The sequence below is a fragment of the Bombus fervidus genome, chromosome 7 (assembly GCF_041682495.2).
Source record: "Bombus fervidus isolate BK054 chromosome 7, iyBomFerv1, whole genome shotgun sequence".
In the NCBI taxonomy this organism is placed as follows: Eukaryota; Metazoa; Arthropoda; class Insecta; order Hymenoptera; family Apidae; genus Bombus; species Bombus fervidus.
In genome coordinates this window covers 14810153-14823686 of record NC_091523.1, presented here as the reverse complement: position 1 = coordinate 14823686, position 13534 = coordinate 14810153, and the positions used below count along the sequence as shown (strand labels likewise).

Below are 13534 nucleotides of genomic sequence, written 5' to 3'. Positions count from 1 at the left end.
TATTCATCAACTTACTTCATCACGGATGCTTCGTTGAGAAACTCGATTCTCTCCCGATCAGTGGCGTCCTTGTTCACCGTTTTCACAGCGCACCGTACTTCCGGTTTACCCTTCACGATGTCCTTAGCTATTCCTTCGTAAACCATGCCGAATGTGCCAGTTCCCAACGATTTCAGCATCTCGATCTTTTCTCTTGGTACTTCCCACTCGTCCAACACGTACGGAGTGCTCACGTACTCCGGATTCACGGTTGCGATCAACGTCACATTAGGGACGTTCCTCAAGAACTTCCGTTTACAAACGTAGAACGAGACGAAGCAAAAGATGGCGATGATCGCGCAAAATAACAGCCAGAATACCACCCAGAAAGTACTTAGGGTGTTTCTCTCCTCGATGTAGAAGTATTTTACGTGCGTATAGGCGCCATAGCCGGCAAGACTCGTCGCTCGAACTTTCACGGAGTAGTTTCCGGCGGGAAGCTCTTTAAGGACGTACGAGTTGCCTGCCTTCGTGAAGTCCCGCCTCGTGATGCACACCACCGTCGGTTTGTACTGAAACAGGATAATCCTTTGTTCGCAGAATTGTTGTAAAATTCGAAACCCGATACTGTGAACAAAGTTTGAGAGGATGAACCAATAGAAGTTAAATAGACGTGAATTCCACTCACGTTTTGTATATCGACCCTTTTGTACTCGATCTGATAGGTGATGATCAGACCGTTGGGCTGAGGTGGCTCATCCCACTGCAGAGTAACCATGGTGAGACTGTTATTTTCACCGGATATGCTCATCTTGAAGGTATTGGGAGGAATGTTATCGGCGCTTTCCAGCGGTAACGTGCGATACGTTCTCATACTTTTGGTGGAGCATTTCTTGTAAGTGTCGTTCATTTCCTGCGCTCTGCAAGCCTGCACCTCGATGTTATACGCGGCAAAGTGGCGTAAGTTTTTCATTACGAAGGAGAGATTCATGCTGGGCACCAGTTGCTCGAACACTATGTACGTTCCGTTCTCGATCTTTTCCATTACAGGCTGTGAATATAAAAGTGGAAAGGTTAGGAAGATGAATTTTAAAAGGACATGGAAGGGACTTAACTCCTTCGAACTGACCGATATTAGCGACGTATCGCTTGAGAAAGCGAGAATCGAACGATTATAAATGCGATTTTGCAACAGGGACGTACAAAACTCGATACCACGTTGGTCAAGCGTATGGAAACGCTATAAACACATTTCGATGGAATTGAGCGATGCTTTACCTGATCTCGATCCAACGACTTCGTTTTCCTGGATAGAACGAACGACATCTCCGAAACGTCGCGCTTCTTCTTCGGTTTCCGTTTTATATAGACCTGGTTGTGTAAAGCGTCTTCGAATTCGATCGCGCTGGACGCTTCTTTCTCTCGAAGAGACTGATCGGTTTCTCGATCAGGACACTCGCAGGTGCCAGTTTCAGGTATCATCTGCTCTTTCTCTTCCTCTATTCGTTTCCTCTCCTCCTCCGCGAGCGCCTTCTTATCTGTCAGCATCAGAGCTAAGCATGCAACATATTTTAATCATCGTTAGATCTACCTGATTTCTTTTTTTACTTGATTCTAGTATTAATGTTAAATATTATCGATCAAATATTAATTCTTTTCTTATCGAATCGCTTATACAATCGCAACAAGCTCTGCCCTTGAATATTACGAGCTTGCGCGAATCGAACACTTTCTCGTATCCGTGCATATTACATTTATAAATGTCAAGGGATTGATGAAATTGATAAAATTGATCGCACAATCGATGTACTCACGTTCCTCGCAATAATTTCTCTGATCGATGAAATTAGGATCGTCCGGCTCCCATCGTCCAAAGATCCGATAGTGCGTTAGGTTTCCGTTCTTGTGAAGAGGTGGCAGCCAGGACATGATCAGCTCGCTGCTCGAATTACTCCAGGTCATAAGGGACCTGGGAGAGCTAGGAGCTTCCGGCATCGTTCTGAAGTATGTTAGGTTGCTCTGGGCTCCGGATCTTTCCGTGGCAATAGTGTAAGTCTTCACGTAATAAGCGTACTGCGTGTATGGCTTCAGCTGAGACAAGTAATGCGTGTGTACGTTCTTCTCCTGTCGACCAGCCCCGAACTTGGATCCTTCCATCAGGGTGGTATTTGTACTTGCGGACACATCATCGACCTTCCAACCATCTCCACCACACGCGTCTCTGCCGTCGTACATCGTCACGTTCATGTTGGGCGCCTCGATGAAATACACCACGTATCCAAGAAGAGACCTGGCGTCGTGGTGAATAAACGGTTCCCACTCGATCACCGCACCCCACGGTGACTTCTTACCAACCCTGGTCCTCAGTTCCGTTACGTTACACGCAACTTTGTCGCCGTTGCTATTAGGCGCCACCTCGTAATCCGTAAAAGGTCGTAGACCCGCCTTCTCTCGAAGCATCTCGATTTTGTACAAACACAGTTTCGGATTTAGATGAAAGAAGATCTTCCCTATGCCACCTTTCGACAGGATTTTAATATCTTTGTGCAAACTCCAGTCCCAAAGTTCCTGTAGATTCTGGTTGTCCATTACCAATAACGAGTATTTCGAGTTGTCGATGTCGTTTCCGCGTATCACTCGCAGGTTCTTCAGGAAGTTGAGAGATATCAATGGGAAGCTACGCACGATCTTCAAGTAGCCGTCGATCTCTTCTATGGTGCTCAGACTGTCTTCTAACTCCTTCACGATATTCTTCCCACCTCGAATCTGGATCTCTAAACTACCGGTGATGTGGGTGCATCCGCGAAGTTTCTGCGCCGAGGCGATGCTGTCCACGTTCGCTCCGGCACACTCTTTCTGACAGGGTCCCTCGCATTTTTTACACGACACTTTGCCATTCGATTCTTCGTCCATGTAGCCCGGTGGACACTCCATTACGCAGCTTCCATTGAACGATTTGTACGGGTAGTTCTTCACGTTGAACACTTCCCGCGGTTTCTGCATTCCAAGGCACCTCTCCTCGTTGATGCATCGATGGTTCATGAATTCCAAGGTACCGTTAGGGCACTGTTCCCTGCACTCGTTGTTGTCGGTTACCACGTCTTTGCAGACGATGCAGTCGCGATTCGTCGGGCCTGTGCACGTGCCTAGACACGACGGATGGCAACATGTTCCGGACTCGTCGCATGCGTTGTTCTCGCACTTTCGATCGCAGACTGAAACGAACAAGTTGGAACACGAATGATACTAACAACACGTACTATCTATGACGTTGTACGAAGGTGTTCTCGTCTCTACTGTTCTACGATTCCACATAGCATCTTTGGCCTAAGCGTTTTCCTTATTTTCCCTCGTCCACCTAATCGACCAACGCGCTATTCCCGAGACTTCTACGAGCAAAATTCGCGGTTCAACGGTTGAAGAAGGTTATCTTATAAATCCCTCTGTCTTCTATGCCTTTTAAATCTAATCTCCTTCCAGAGACTTTGCCTCTGCTCGATGAGATAGCTGTTAAGAGAAGCATCAAGGAGACACTGTCCGATGTTTAATATATAAGTACAAGGTTGAATCTTTTTAACGGATAAAATGGCTTTTTGATGATTACACGTGAAAAAAATTCAAGCCACTGTTCCGGGTAAACAACCACACGGATGTAGCCTCGAACGTGCGTCCCACCGGATGAAGTCTTGTCACGTTCTCCGTGGGGACACGTGGCGACGTCTCCAACTTTCCCTGTAATTTTTGCGAAAGGGGCCGCTCCTCGCTAACGAACAGCCTACGATACGATCGATAAACACGAAATACATCGAAAGTTCGCCCCCCAAAAAAAAAAGAAAAAAAAAGAAAATGAAATATAAAAAAGGAAAAACAGAAGAAAAGAAACATTAAACGTAGGCCCTTGAGAAATTATCCAAAAATAAGCTTTTCGTAAATCGACGTGAAACACTCGAGCTACCGTGGAATTAAACGACCATCGGCGTTCTATGGAAAGTTCAAGCGGCACGCGATTGCTAGTACAGCGATGTTTAGCGCATTCCCGTCAGTTTTTACCCGCGCAAAGGTCCGTTGAGTGTAATTTAGAGTCGTAGCGCCCACGGGTGAGCCGCCTACGGTGGCCAACGTGTCGCGCCGCAGCCAATTTCTCGTCGCCCCTTTCCTCGCGGCCAGACAGCCTCCATTTTCCACAAGGCCAACGAATAATCGGATAATTTCGGAAGGAAGGAACGAACGGGGCGGGAGCGTGATCGAGAATGGGTCGTCGTCACGCGTGGGAGCGGCAGCCGTCGAAGATAGCTGGAAACGTGCGTGTCCTTTCATCTTCCACTCGGACAACGCGGCCGACCAACATCGGGAATTTCCCCTGCGACATCGCCGCGTTACGAATTAACATCGGCTGACAGGGAATTTCCAACTTTCCTTCTACCTGGCGCGCGATTTCTCTACTTTGTCGAGAAACGATATTTTCAGATGAAACGGCGGCTGTCATGCTTCGAAACTGGAATCGATTTCTAGTGAAACTGAGAAAGTGGCGTTGTCTGTAACACCTAAGCTTCGGCACGTTGAAGTTCGATCTTGAACTTTCCACGAAATAACTAAACCTATGGTGTATAACGTTAGTTTCGTTATAATAAGCAGAAGATACGGACACGGTAGATCAAATTCGGCAAGACGAAACATCGAAAACGAGATAATGATTGAAGAATCGATGAGCTCCTATTATATATGAACTGTGGCTTCCCTTGATACGTTCAGACGGCTGTAGTTCTATCGAAATTTCTTATTTGCATAAAAGAGAATTCAGTGGTAGAATTGACGACATACTAGACCTTCCCTTTCACCCGGTCTCCTTTTCATCAGCCACGTTATTATCTGTAACGTATTCATCGTGCGTCGAATTTAGCATAAAACAAAGTTTAATTTAAAAAAAAAAGTTGGTCTTGATATTACACGACGCATAAACTTTCGTGCAACTAAATGTGCCTTTTACCATATGTTTCCTAAATGGAATTCTTCTCTGAATATTTCGTTCCAAATTTTACGTTGTTCTCTAAACTTTGCTCTATCGCAAAAAGACCGATTAAGAGAGAGAGTCTACTATTATATTTCATTCGAAATTCATAATTCTAGAGAGAGAAAAACAATTACTTTGTTGGCAGTGTTGCTGGTTCCAACACAAGTATTCGTCCGACTTGGTCTGTCTTTGCGGACAGTGCTTCTCGCACACTGGGCATCCATTTCTCGGATTGTTCCCCTGTGAACAGAAATACAGGAAAAATCAATATCGAAATATTCAAGCGATCCATCAAAATATTTCCTAGCCATTTTTGAACCTAGTTTTTCTCGGTAACATCGACGACCACGTATTACTTGTCTATTAATACCATATCGATGGATTGCTTTTACCGTGAACGATGATTTCGTAAAAAATTTGTTATTAAATTATTATTTCACTATGACGATTGCTCGTAGGATACGCGGTGTCGTGGCCCAATTGTTAAAATTTCTAAAATCGTTGAAATCGTTAAAATTTCAATACGGCAAACGTTTGGAAACACGTGGGACTCCAAGGACGAAAATCGCGCACGAAGGGGAGAGTTTACCACCTTGTTAGCTACACGCCGCGCCGGCCAAGAGAATTCCTTAACTTCCGTGGAGGCTGTGGAGTGCTAAAGGTTGGATCGATACGTCTGGCGCCTTCTATTATTTATTTTTATCGCCGTTATGCTATTTTTCCGGCTATACCGAAACTTTTAGTTTCATACACTTCGCGATACATCTCTTCTTTACGTGGCCTTTGTTTTAGCGCCGCTCTTAAAGAGTTGCGATTTTTCTTCAGTGTCCAAACCGAAAATCTCGCGGCGAAACTTTCGTTTTACGTTTCCTCGCGTTCTAAAAGTTCTAAAAGTTTACCATCTGAATTACCAATCTTCTCTTCCTTTCTAATTTTTCACAACTTAGACACCAAAACGTTGAAACTGATGGGCTAGCAATCATAGCGGCGTAAGTGGATACAACATTTTTCATAAAACACGTTCTTTACTCATCGTTATAAAAAGTTCGCTATAATGTAACGCATAAGGGAATAAAGATATCGATTACGAAGTTAAAGAGATGATAGCTTTAAAAGTTGAAACAGGTGACTGAAATAAATTCTACAAATTTTGACACGCGCTATTGCGACTTCCCGCCCGTCGATTGTTCAAACGTCGACATCCTGTAAACACGAAGCTCATTTCCTGTTCTCGTACCATCCACGGAATCAAGCAATACGAATAAACATGGAATTCGGCTAAAAGTTCGTAAAAAATTAGTATCCTGTCGAAAAATTCGACCGTTGGCTGAAAACGATATTTCACGCTATATTCGACATCCGAATCGAACGATTCCAAAAGTACTACGAAAATCGGAGAATGCCAGAACCTCAAAGCACTCTGAACGTTAAACGTTAAAGGAACGTGTGGTTAATCTGGCCGATTCGGTAATGTGAACAAAAATCCGCAATGTGAAAAGAAATTTGCGTTCATATGAAAATTTAAATATTGAAAAATTCGAAATTACAATTTCAAAATTGAATAACGAATTTTTCCTAGCGATCAAACGATGCAATTGGGTGTACGGTACTCTCGACGATCGCGCCTGGTTGAAAGCTCGAAACTTTGCGACGAACCCTCGACCCTCGACCCTCGCGACACGCTCGAATTTTTTAGCGCGCCAGCCGGAAACTAATTAACCCTCTGACCCGGTCACGTTCTATCGATCACCCTTGCGACCCGTTCCTGCGACGAGCTACCATCCTATCGGCCGGACTCGAGAAATGAGATATTTATCGGGATCGTCGTGGCGCGGTGGTTACGAAGATCAACGAAACAAACCGGTATCCTACTACATTTTGAAATAGTGAATGGACATAGTGATTTTCGACTACCGTTTAATCGAATCACAAGGACAATTTTCGTACGATAATAAAATCCGCCATCTTCGTTGGTAATTCGGTTAACAATTATTTGCGTTATTTTCTGTTCGTAGAAAAATTGCGTGTTACGTATTAGGCGTGTAAATTACTTCGGTGCTTTTAAATTTGCAAATATTTAGATATTTTTAATCCCACGAGCGCTGCGTTGTCCGACGTTAAGCGCGCGCCGTGGTCTGCCCACTTTGTGCGAAGAAATACACCGTGGGTTGCATATTTTTTACGAAAGAGCGCAAGTTGAGCAGACTGAATTTTCATTGCAAAATATATCGATTGTAACTAAAATAAACGATACAGTGACCTGAAAAGCCTTAATAGCCATTTATTTCATTAAGCAATAATAACACGAACGATATAAAAGTTTGAAAATTTTTTTTTTTTCATTGAAAATTTAATAATTTTGTATTGCAGTAAAGCAGGGTTCAATGCATAAGCCAATGTTACATTTTTTGCATTCGTAACGCGAATCAGCCTTTTGATTATGTTTAGTGCAAACAGCGCATCTTCGTCGTGAACAATGTTTATTATTTTCTTTAATTATGCAGAATGTAGGGAAATGCTTCTTTGTTAACAGAAATGGAAGGTCGTCCGAATGAGCTCTTCCTCCTTTAGCCTCTACTCTGCGTGGTGGGTATTTTTGTAAAATATCTTTTGCGAGAGGCGGATGAAAATTTTCAAATGTTTCAGTTTTATTATTAGCACTTTTATAAAGAATATATGCGTTATATATAGCGAGGTCTAAGAGGCGGAGAAAATATTTTTTATACCATTTTGTGCTTTTTCGAACGCAGTGAAGCGAACTCGAAATCATATCGATTTTATCAACTGCGCCCATCAAGGCATCGTAGTCTGCTGCTACACACTTTGGTTTTCGCTTTCGTTTGCCAGTTTGATAATTAATTTCTTTTTTTGTTTCAACGAAATCATCAGAATGTCAGGTGGATAACACGCATACGTCTTTTTTATCACGCCACTTTAACGCCACTTTTAGACTAAATTGAATGGTTATGCGCTATATTACGCGTTATGGTTATCATAGCGCTCAAAGGATTAAAGAGTTCCATCCACGTAATTTCGCACAATTTCCAACAAGCTTGCCATCTGCCTGATTTCCAAGGATTCGATTCATTTTCTCTTTCGTTGCTACGTACGTTATGTCTTCCAGCCAGGTTCTACGATTTTACGAAATTTAAAGAAACGTAATGTATTTATGACGTTGCGTTATTCCTCAGTTCTCGATAGATTGATAGATTCTCCGAAATGATGCTGACCAGCTGACGCATATCGAATCTTCTCCACAGTTGCAAGATTCAATGATACGGATAATTACCGGCGAAATCGCGGTCACGTTATCAGGGAAGTCGGGAAAAAATAGAGATAGAGGAAAAGAGATTGACGCGTGACCGTTGGACAGATTTATCTCGCGGAAGCGGCGGGCACGCGACGCGTCATATATGACGCGTTAGCGTCGCAGGAATCAATAAAGAGCGCCGAAAGAACGCTCGACGTTGCGTTGCGTTGCGTTGCGTTGCGTTGCGTTTCCATTAGCGGACAATGAAAGTTTAAATAAAAGTTGCCGATTGAAAAGAATCGCCGTCAACTGAGCTCGACTGGTACGATCTTTTTATTACAACGACTCGCCACCCCTTTCGATCCATACGTCCACCCTCGTCGTTCTGGTCGTTGGTCGCCAGAGAAATAATTCAGGACGTATCGCGCGGCAATTAGCGCCGGGATTTCCATGTCTCTGATCTATTCCCTTTCCAATACCTTTTTTTCTACAGTTGTACTTTATCGAGTAGCCCTGTGTCGCTTACGATTTCCAAACTCACCACTGACATCGACGAGTCGAAATTTTACAGAGCAAAGCGGAAGTAAAACGTCACGCACTCGACTGATCTAGCGATCGCGTCGTGTAATATAACGCGATCCAACGTTCGTAGGAGAAGTGTTGCTCGTTAAACGTTTTCGTCGGTTAATGGTAATTTTCGGCGCGTTTCCTTAAAGTTACGGGTTGTAGATTCAAAATTTGTACGAGCAAAGATATACAGAGTGTCTAGTTACAAACGATAGGAACAAATTATTGGAAAACTATACGCTGTGCGAAAAAAATAATTCAGACACGAATTGAATGATTTCAAATGGCAAATAGACTGGTTATAATCGATTCGTTTCTACGTGGTAATACAGCTTTTTTAAATGGAATTATGTAGTTTCAAATGCGGTAAACGTTCCCTAGAAAATTGGTATATACTTCCATTTGTTAAATTTAACGTATAAAAGACAAGGAACGGCGCGAGCTGGAATTCTTAGATTCGCGTCGTCTTTGCCTTCCATACGTTAACTTTGACAAATTAAAGATAAAATATTTGCTAAGCTAATAGTTCTTCGACATAAATAGGTTAATATTTCTTTTTGGAAAGAAGGCCGAGACGGATCGATTAAAAATTTTATGATCCCATTGTAAAAAACGTAAATGTCTCGTAAACGTTGATACCAGTTTTACGTAACCTGTAGCTAGCCATCTACAAAAAAGCTAATTAAAAAGCTAATTGTACGAAATTATGGCCTTCTGAATGCCCTATTCACTTTTTGTCCGAATCACTTTTTCAAACGGTTTATAGTTTTCCAATAATTTGCATGTTTTGTTTCCTACGTAACCGGAAGCTCTGTATAAAATATTCAAACATAGCACTCGTAATAATATTTAACGAGTAAATGTCCACTTAGATTCTATCTCTTTGCATACGTTATTAAAAACTGACTTTGCATAAACATTTATCGGTCATACTAATCGTATTGAATTAAGTCTCAGAAAATAGACATCTTCGTGCAGAGGAAAATACTAAACGTTGCATATTTATCATGCAGTGTGAATTTATTACAAGAACAAGGAATGCTAGAGTTGAAATAGTAAAACTCAAGAAATAATTAATTTTACGACGAGAAGAATTGCTCTGGAAAACAACTATTTCCTAGAAATATTATTTTATTTTACAAGAAGGATGTCAGAATTGAAAAATTATTTAGAATTTGAATCGTACGATATTAAGTACGTAAGAGGAATACGATATTTGAATAATAGAACGCTTGAGTAGCAAGCGTTCGAATAACAGAAACGCTTTTCCGTTTAAAAACAAAAACACAGTTTCTAATTATTTTATGCGTAATATGAATACAAGAGCACAGGTTTGTTATTACACCAGAGAATCATAAACACAGAGGTAAAGTTTTCCAAAAATTGTCAGATATACAAGATACTAAAAGATTGTACAGAATTGTTTCGTGAAATCGCTAGGCTGCTACTACGTAGCCGAGCATGAATCGCGCGTTATATTTTCTCACAGTCGGCAGACTAACGTGCGCGAAATTCATTCGCCGTGATCTCGCGACGATAATGTCATTATCGTTCTTCTCTCGTCGAATTCACCCATAAACCAGCGAATAACGGCACGCGCCGTTGCTCCCATGGATCCTCTTTCATCGAAACTTCTTCGTAACCGGTGCAAATTGCCAGTAAGAGCGCTAACCGAGTGGAAGTTTTTACCGCGGGATGCGTCGAGAAACGAAAGCTTTTCGAGGCGTTTCGTAATTGTCGATAATCCGAACGAAACTCTCGGGAATCACGAAGGAACACGTTCCTAGAGATTCGAATCTCTTTGTCCGAAAACCGTTCGCTCGAACGAAGCCGATCACACTTCAGACCGGATTTGTCGGAGTCGCCCTTTGTAGCAGACGCTTGCTCGCGCGATCTCGCGAATCTGATAAAAACATAAGTATACGCTTCTCGGAGATTCGGGATAGCCGAAACGAAAAACGAAGTTTCAAATGCTCCGATCGAACGATTCGCGTGTAACGCAAACCATACGTTCTCCAAAGTTGGAAACTAAAACACATGGTGCATGATGTACGTGAGTTGGCAATGTGTATTCCAACCGATAACGAGGCAGGACGACGAGCTCGAGAAACGCGCGTTATATTTTCCGAATTAACGAGTGTTCCAGCTCTCTCCTTCTCTCTCTCTCTCTCTCTTTCTCTCTTGAGAGAGAGAGAGAGAGAGAGAGACAGATTGCCGTACTACGATCTCTCGATGGTGCGACGTTTTCCGCGTGTTACATGGTCGCTGATAACGTCGAATGGTATTTCTCACCGGCGAAAGTTTGCAACTGCGATCGGTTACTCTCGGCTGTGGCGCGTAAAGCTGCCGCGCGTGACACGGCGGAAAGAAAGGATCGGTTGGCAGGGTTGGATCGACATGACGCAGCGCTTATCCGCTTGCCACTTGCACGGATCGGTGTGCATGTTCCGCATTAAACGCGAATTAACGCATTGTCAGCTGGTTGATGGGGACTGGATTAAAACGCCAGCTTTCATTGTATCTACAGAGGGCGGCAAGCGTGACGAACCGCATTCCATCGCGTTAAATGAGATTTACATTTAAGGAACATTGTATAGGATATTTGCAACACTGTCGACGATTGCGCGTCGAATCGATCGGGTTTCGCAGCATCGAGCCTTTCAAATACGCCGATCCATCGAGCTGACGGTGTGCTTTCACGAGTCAGCCTTTAACTCTCGGATACTGGATCTGGATCGTTTTGATCCGATCCTCGCTGCTGTAATATAGCTGCCGCGTATCTTGCGTTTCATTCTTGTTATCCTCATCTTTACAATGCTATATTTGAGCATAGTCGAACGCTATGGCACACATGCTTTCGCGAATCAGTCTTTAACTATCGGACACTGGATCTGGATCGTTTTGATCCGATGCTCGCTGCTGTAATATAGCTACTACGTATCTTCGATTTCATCTCGTTCTACTCAGTTTTACAGTGCTATACTCGGCTCTAGTCGAATGCTATTACGAACGTGTTTAATAAATTTGCTACTGAAATCTACTCTCTTTCGTTGTAGTCGATCGATAACGGCATAAAATGGCTATTGAACCTATTTCCTGCTTCTTTCGGAGATAACCGAAGATAAGATAGATAATAAGGAAATAACGGATGTATAACATTTTTAATGTTTTATATTATTTTATCGAATTACGTATGATCCATTTTCTTCTATCGAGATAAAGATCACAACGTTCGACAGATTAGATTTCATGTTTGTATAAAGATGTTTCGTTGAAGAAGACACTCGGAAGAAAAACACTTTTCGGACAACCTAATATTACGAAAATTGCCGCATACTTTACACGTTTCACGTTTATTTCTGCATATTACATACGTTCTCCGTGCACCTTTGAGCCCTTCGATTTTCCACAATTATAATATCAAAATCCGGAATTTAATTGCAACGAATCAAATCATTGCGGCACAAGTTACCCGCGACTTTACACTCAGAATACAGCTTGTCGGACATAAACAAATATCCTGGCATTTCTAAGCGATAGCCTACGTCTTAATTTATAGATGTACGTATATTCTGGGTCATTTCGACTCGATTCTGTCGCTGAAAGGTATGGCCTCGGAGGGTTAACGTTTATTTCAAGAACGTCTGATCGTTTTGAAATTGTAACCGGTTCGGGAACCGGTTCCCGCGGAGGGCTGGATCGGTCGTCGCGCACCAAAACGACTCGGTTCACCTCTTCGTGGACGGCGTGACGATATTATTATCCCGCCGGCAGCGAGGACAGTCGGTCGATCTACGACAGAAATAGTTCATCGCGAACTGTGCCAGCAGTGCGATTCTCTGATTTACGCTGGAACCGTGGGATATTATTGCCCTGCATCGGGCAAAATCGTCGTGGGAACCGTTCACCCGAAAGCAATCGGTGGTGCGCCGCGCGAAAGATTGTCGTCGACGCGTTCGAATCGCGAAACTCGCTCCGTGAAATGTATACCGTTCGTGGCCGGAAAGTTGGCTAGCGGAAACGATGCAAAGATTGGTTTATAGAGCAATGGGGTCGTGTTCCGTGACACAATCTTAAAAATAGGACAACCGTACACGCTCGATTCCGTTTTTATACGACTTCGATCTAACGTGGTTAGAGAAACTGCAATTCCGTTTTTACGTGGTCTAATTCAACTCTTTCAGATTTCATGGTGCGTATACGCGACATTGTACTCTGACAAATGATCGCAGTTTTAAGCGAGTCGTTCGTTCAGAAAGGTAACAGAAAATTTCCGTAACTGTGGAATAAAGAGCCAATAAATTAATTCCAGTTAGATCGACTCTCGTCCTTGCAAATACCAATACAATACAAACATGAATTTCTTTCTAACAGGAACGATAAGATCTGTTCAAAAATAGAAGATCTGTAGATAAGGAAACGGTTATGTTCGAGAGATTAGCAATTCGAGTGACAATTTAATTTGTTTTCCTCCGTTACCAGCTTGATTATTAAAGATGTATTTATATCCTGTAAAATTGCTACTTGTTTTAGCGCATTATGATCTTTCTTGTAAACGCCGAGGAAAATTATTAATTATTACCGAAATGTATCTTTCCCGCAAGTCAAAAAACATTTTCTCCCGATAGAGTTAATCTGACACGAACCGAACCGAACTTTTTTGAAAACGTCCATTTAAATTTAATCTTTTGTACTCTTGAACAATTTTGTTAGTATTTTTGAGGGAC

General features: G+C 42.6%; 1 protein-coding gene and 1 long non-coding RNA gene across 10 annotated transcripts in view; one reads left to right on the top strand and one right to left on the bottom strand.

Moving 5' to 3' along the window:
* LOC139988747 (uncharacterized) overlaps window positions 1-13534 on the top strand; it is a 161453-nt gene that overhangs the window by 53097 nt on the left and 94822 nt on the right. The window lies entirely within an intron of this gene.
* Window positions 1-13534, bottom strand: part of Inr-2 (insulin-like receptor-like) — a 79619-nt gene that overhangs the window by 10199 nt on the left and 55886 nt on the right. For all 5 annotated transcript variants that reach the window (XR_011800194.1, XM_072006436.1, XM_072006439.1 and 2 more), the window contains 5 exons: window positions 5125-5230; window positions 1794-3194; window positions 1258-1532; window positions 668-1030; window positions 16-551 (listed from right to left, as the gene is read on the bottom strand). Coding sequence is in view for 4 of the 5 variants with exons in the window: in XM_072006436.1 (XP_071862537.1) it covers window positions 16-551; window positions 668-1030; window positions 1258-1532; window positions 1794-3194; window positions 5125-5230 (2681 nt within the window). In the remaining variant the exon portion in view is untranslated. The remainder of the gene's footprint in view (window positions 1-15; window positions 552-667; window positions 1031-1257; window positions 1533-1793; window positions 3195-5124; window positions 5231-13534) is intronic.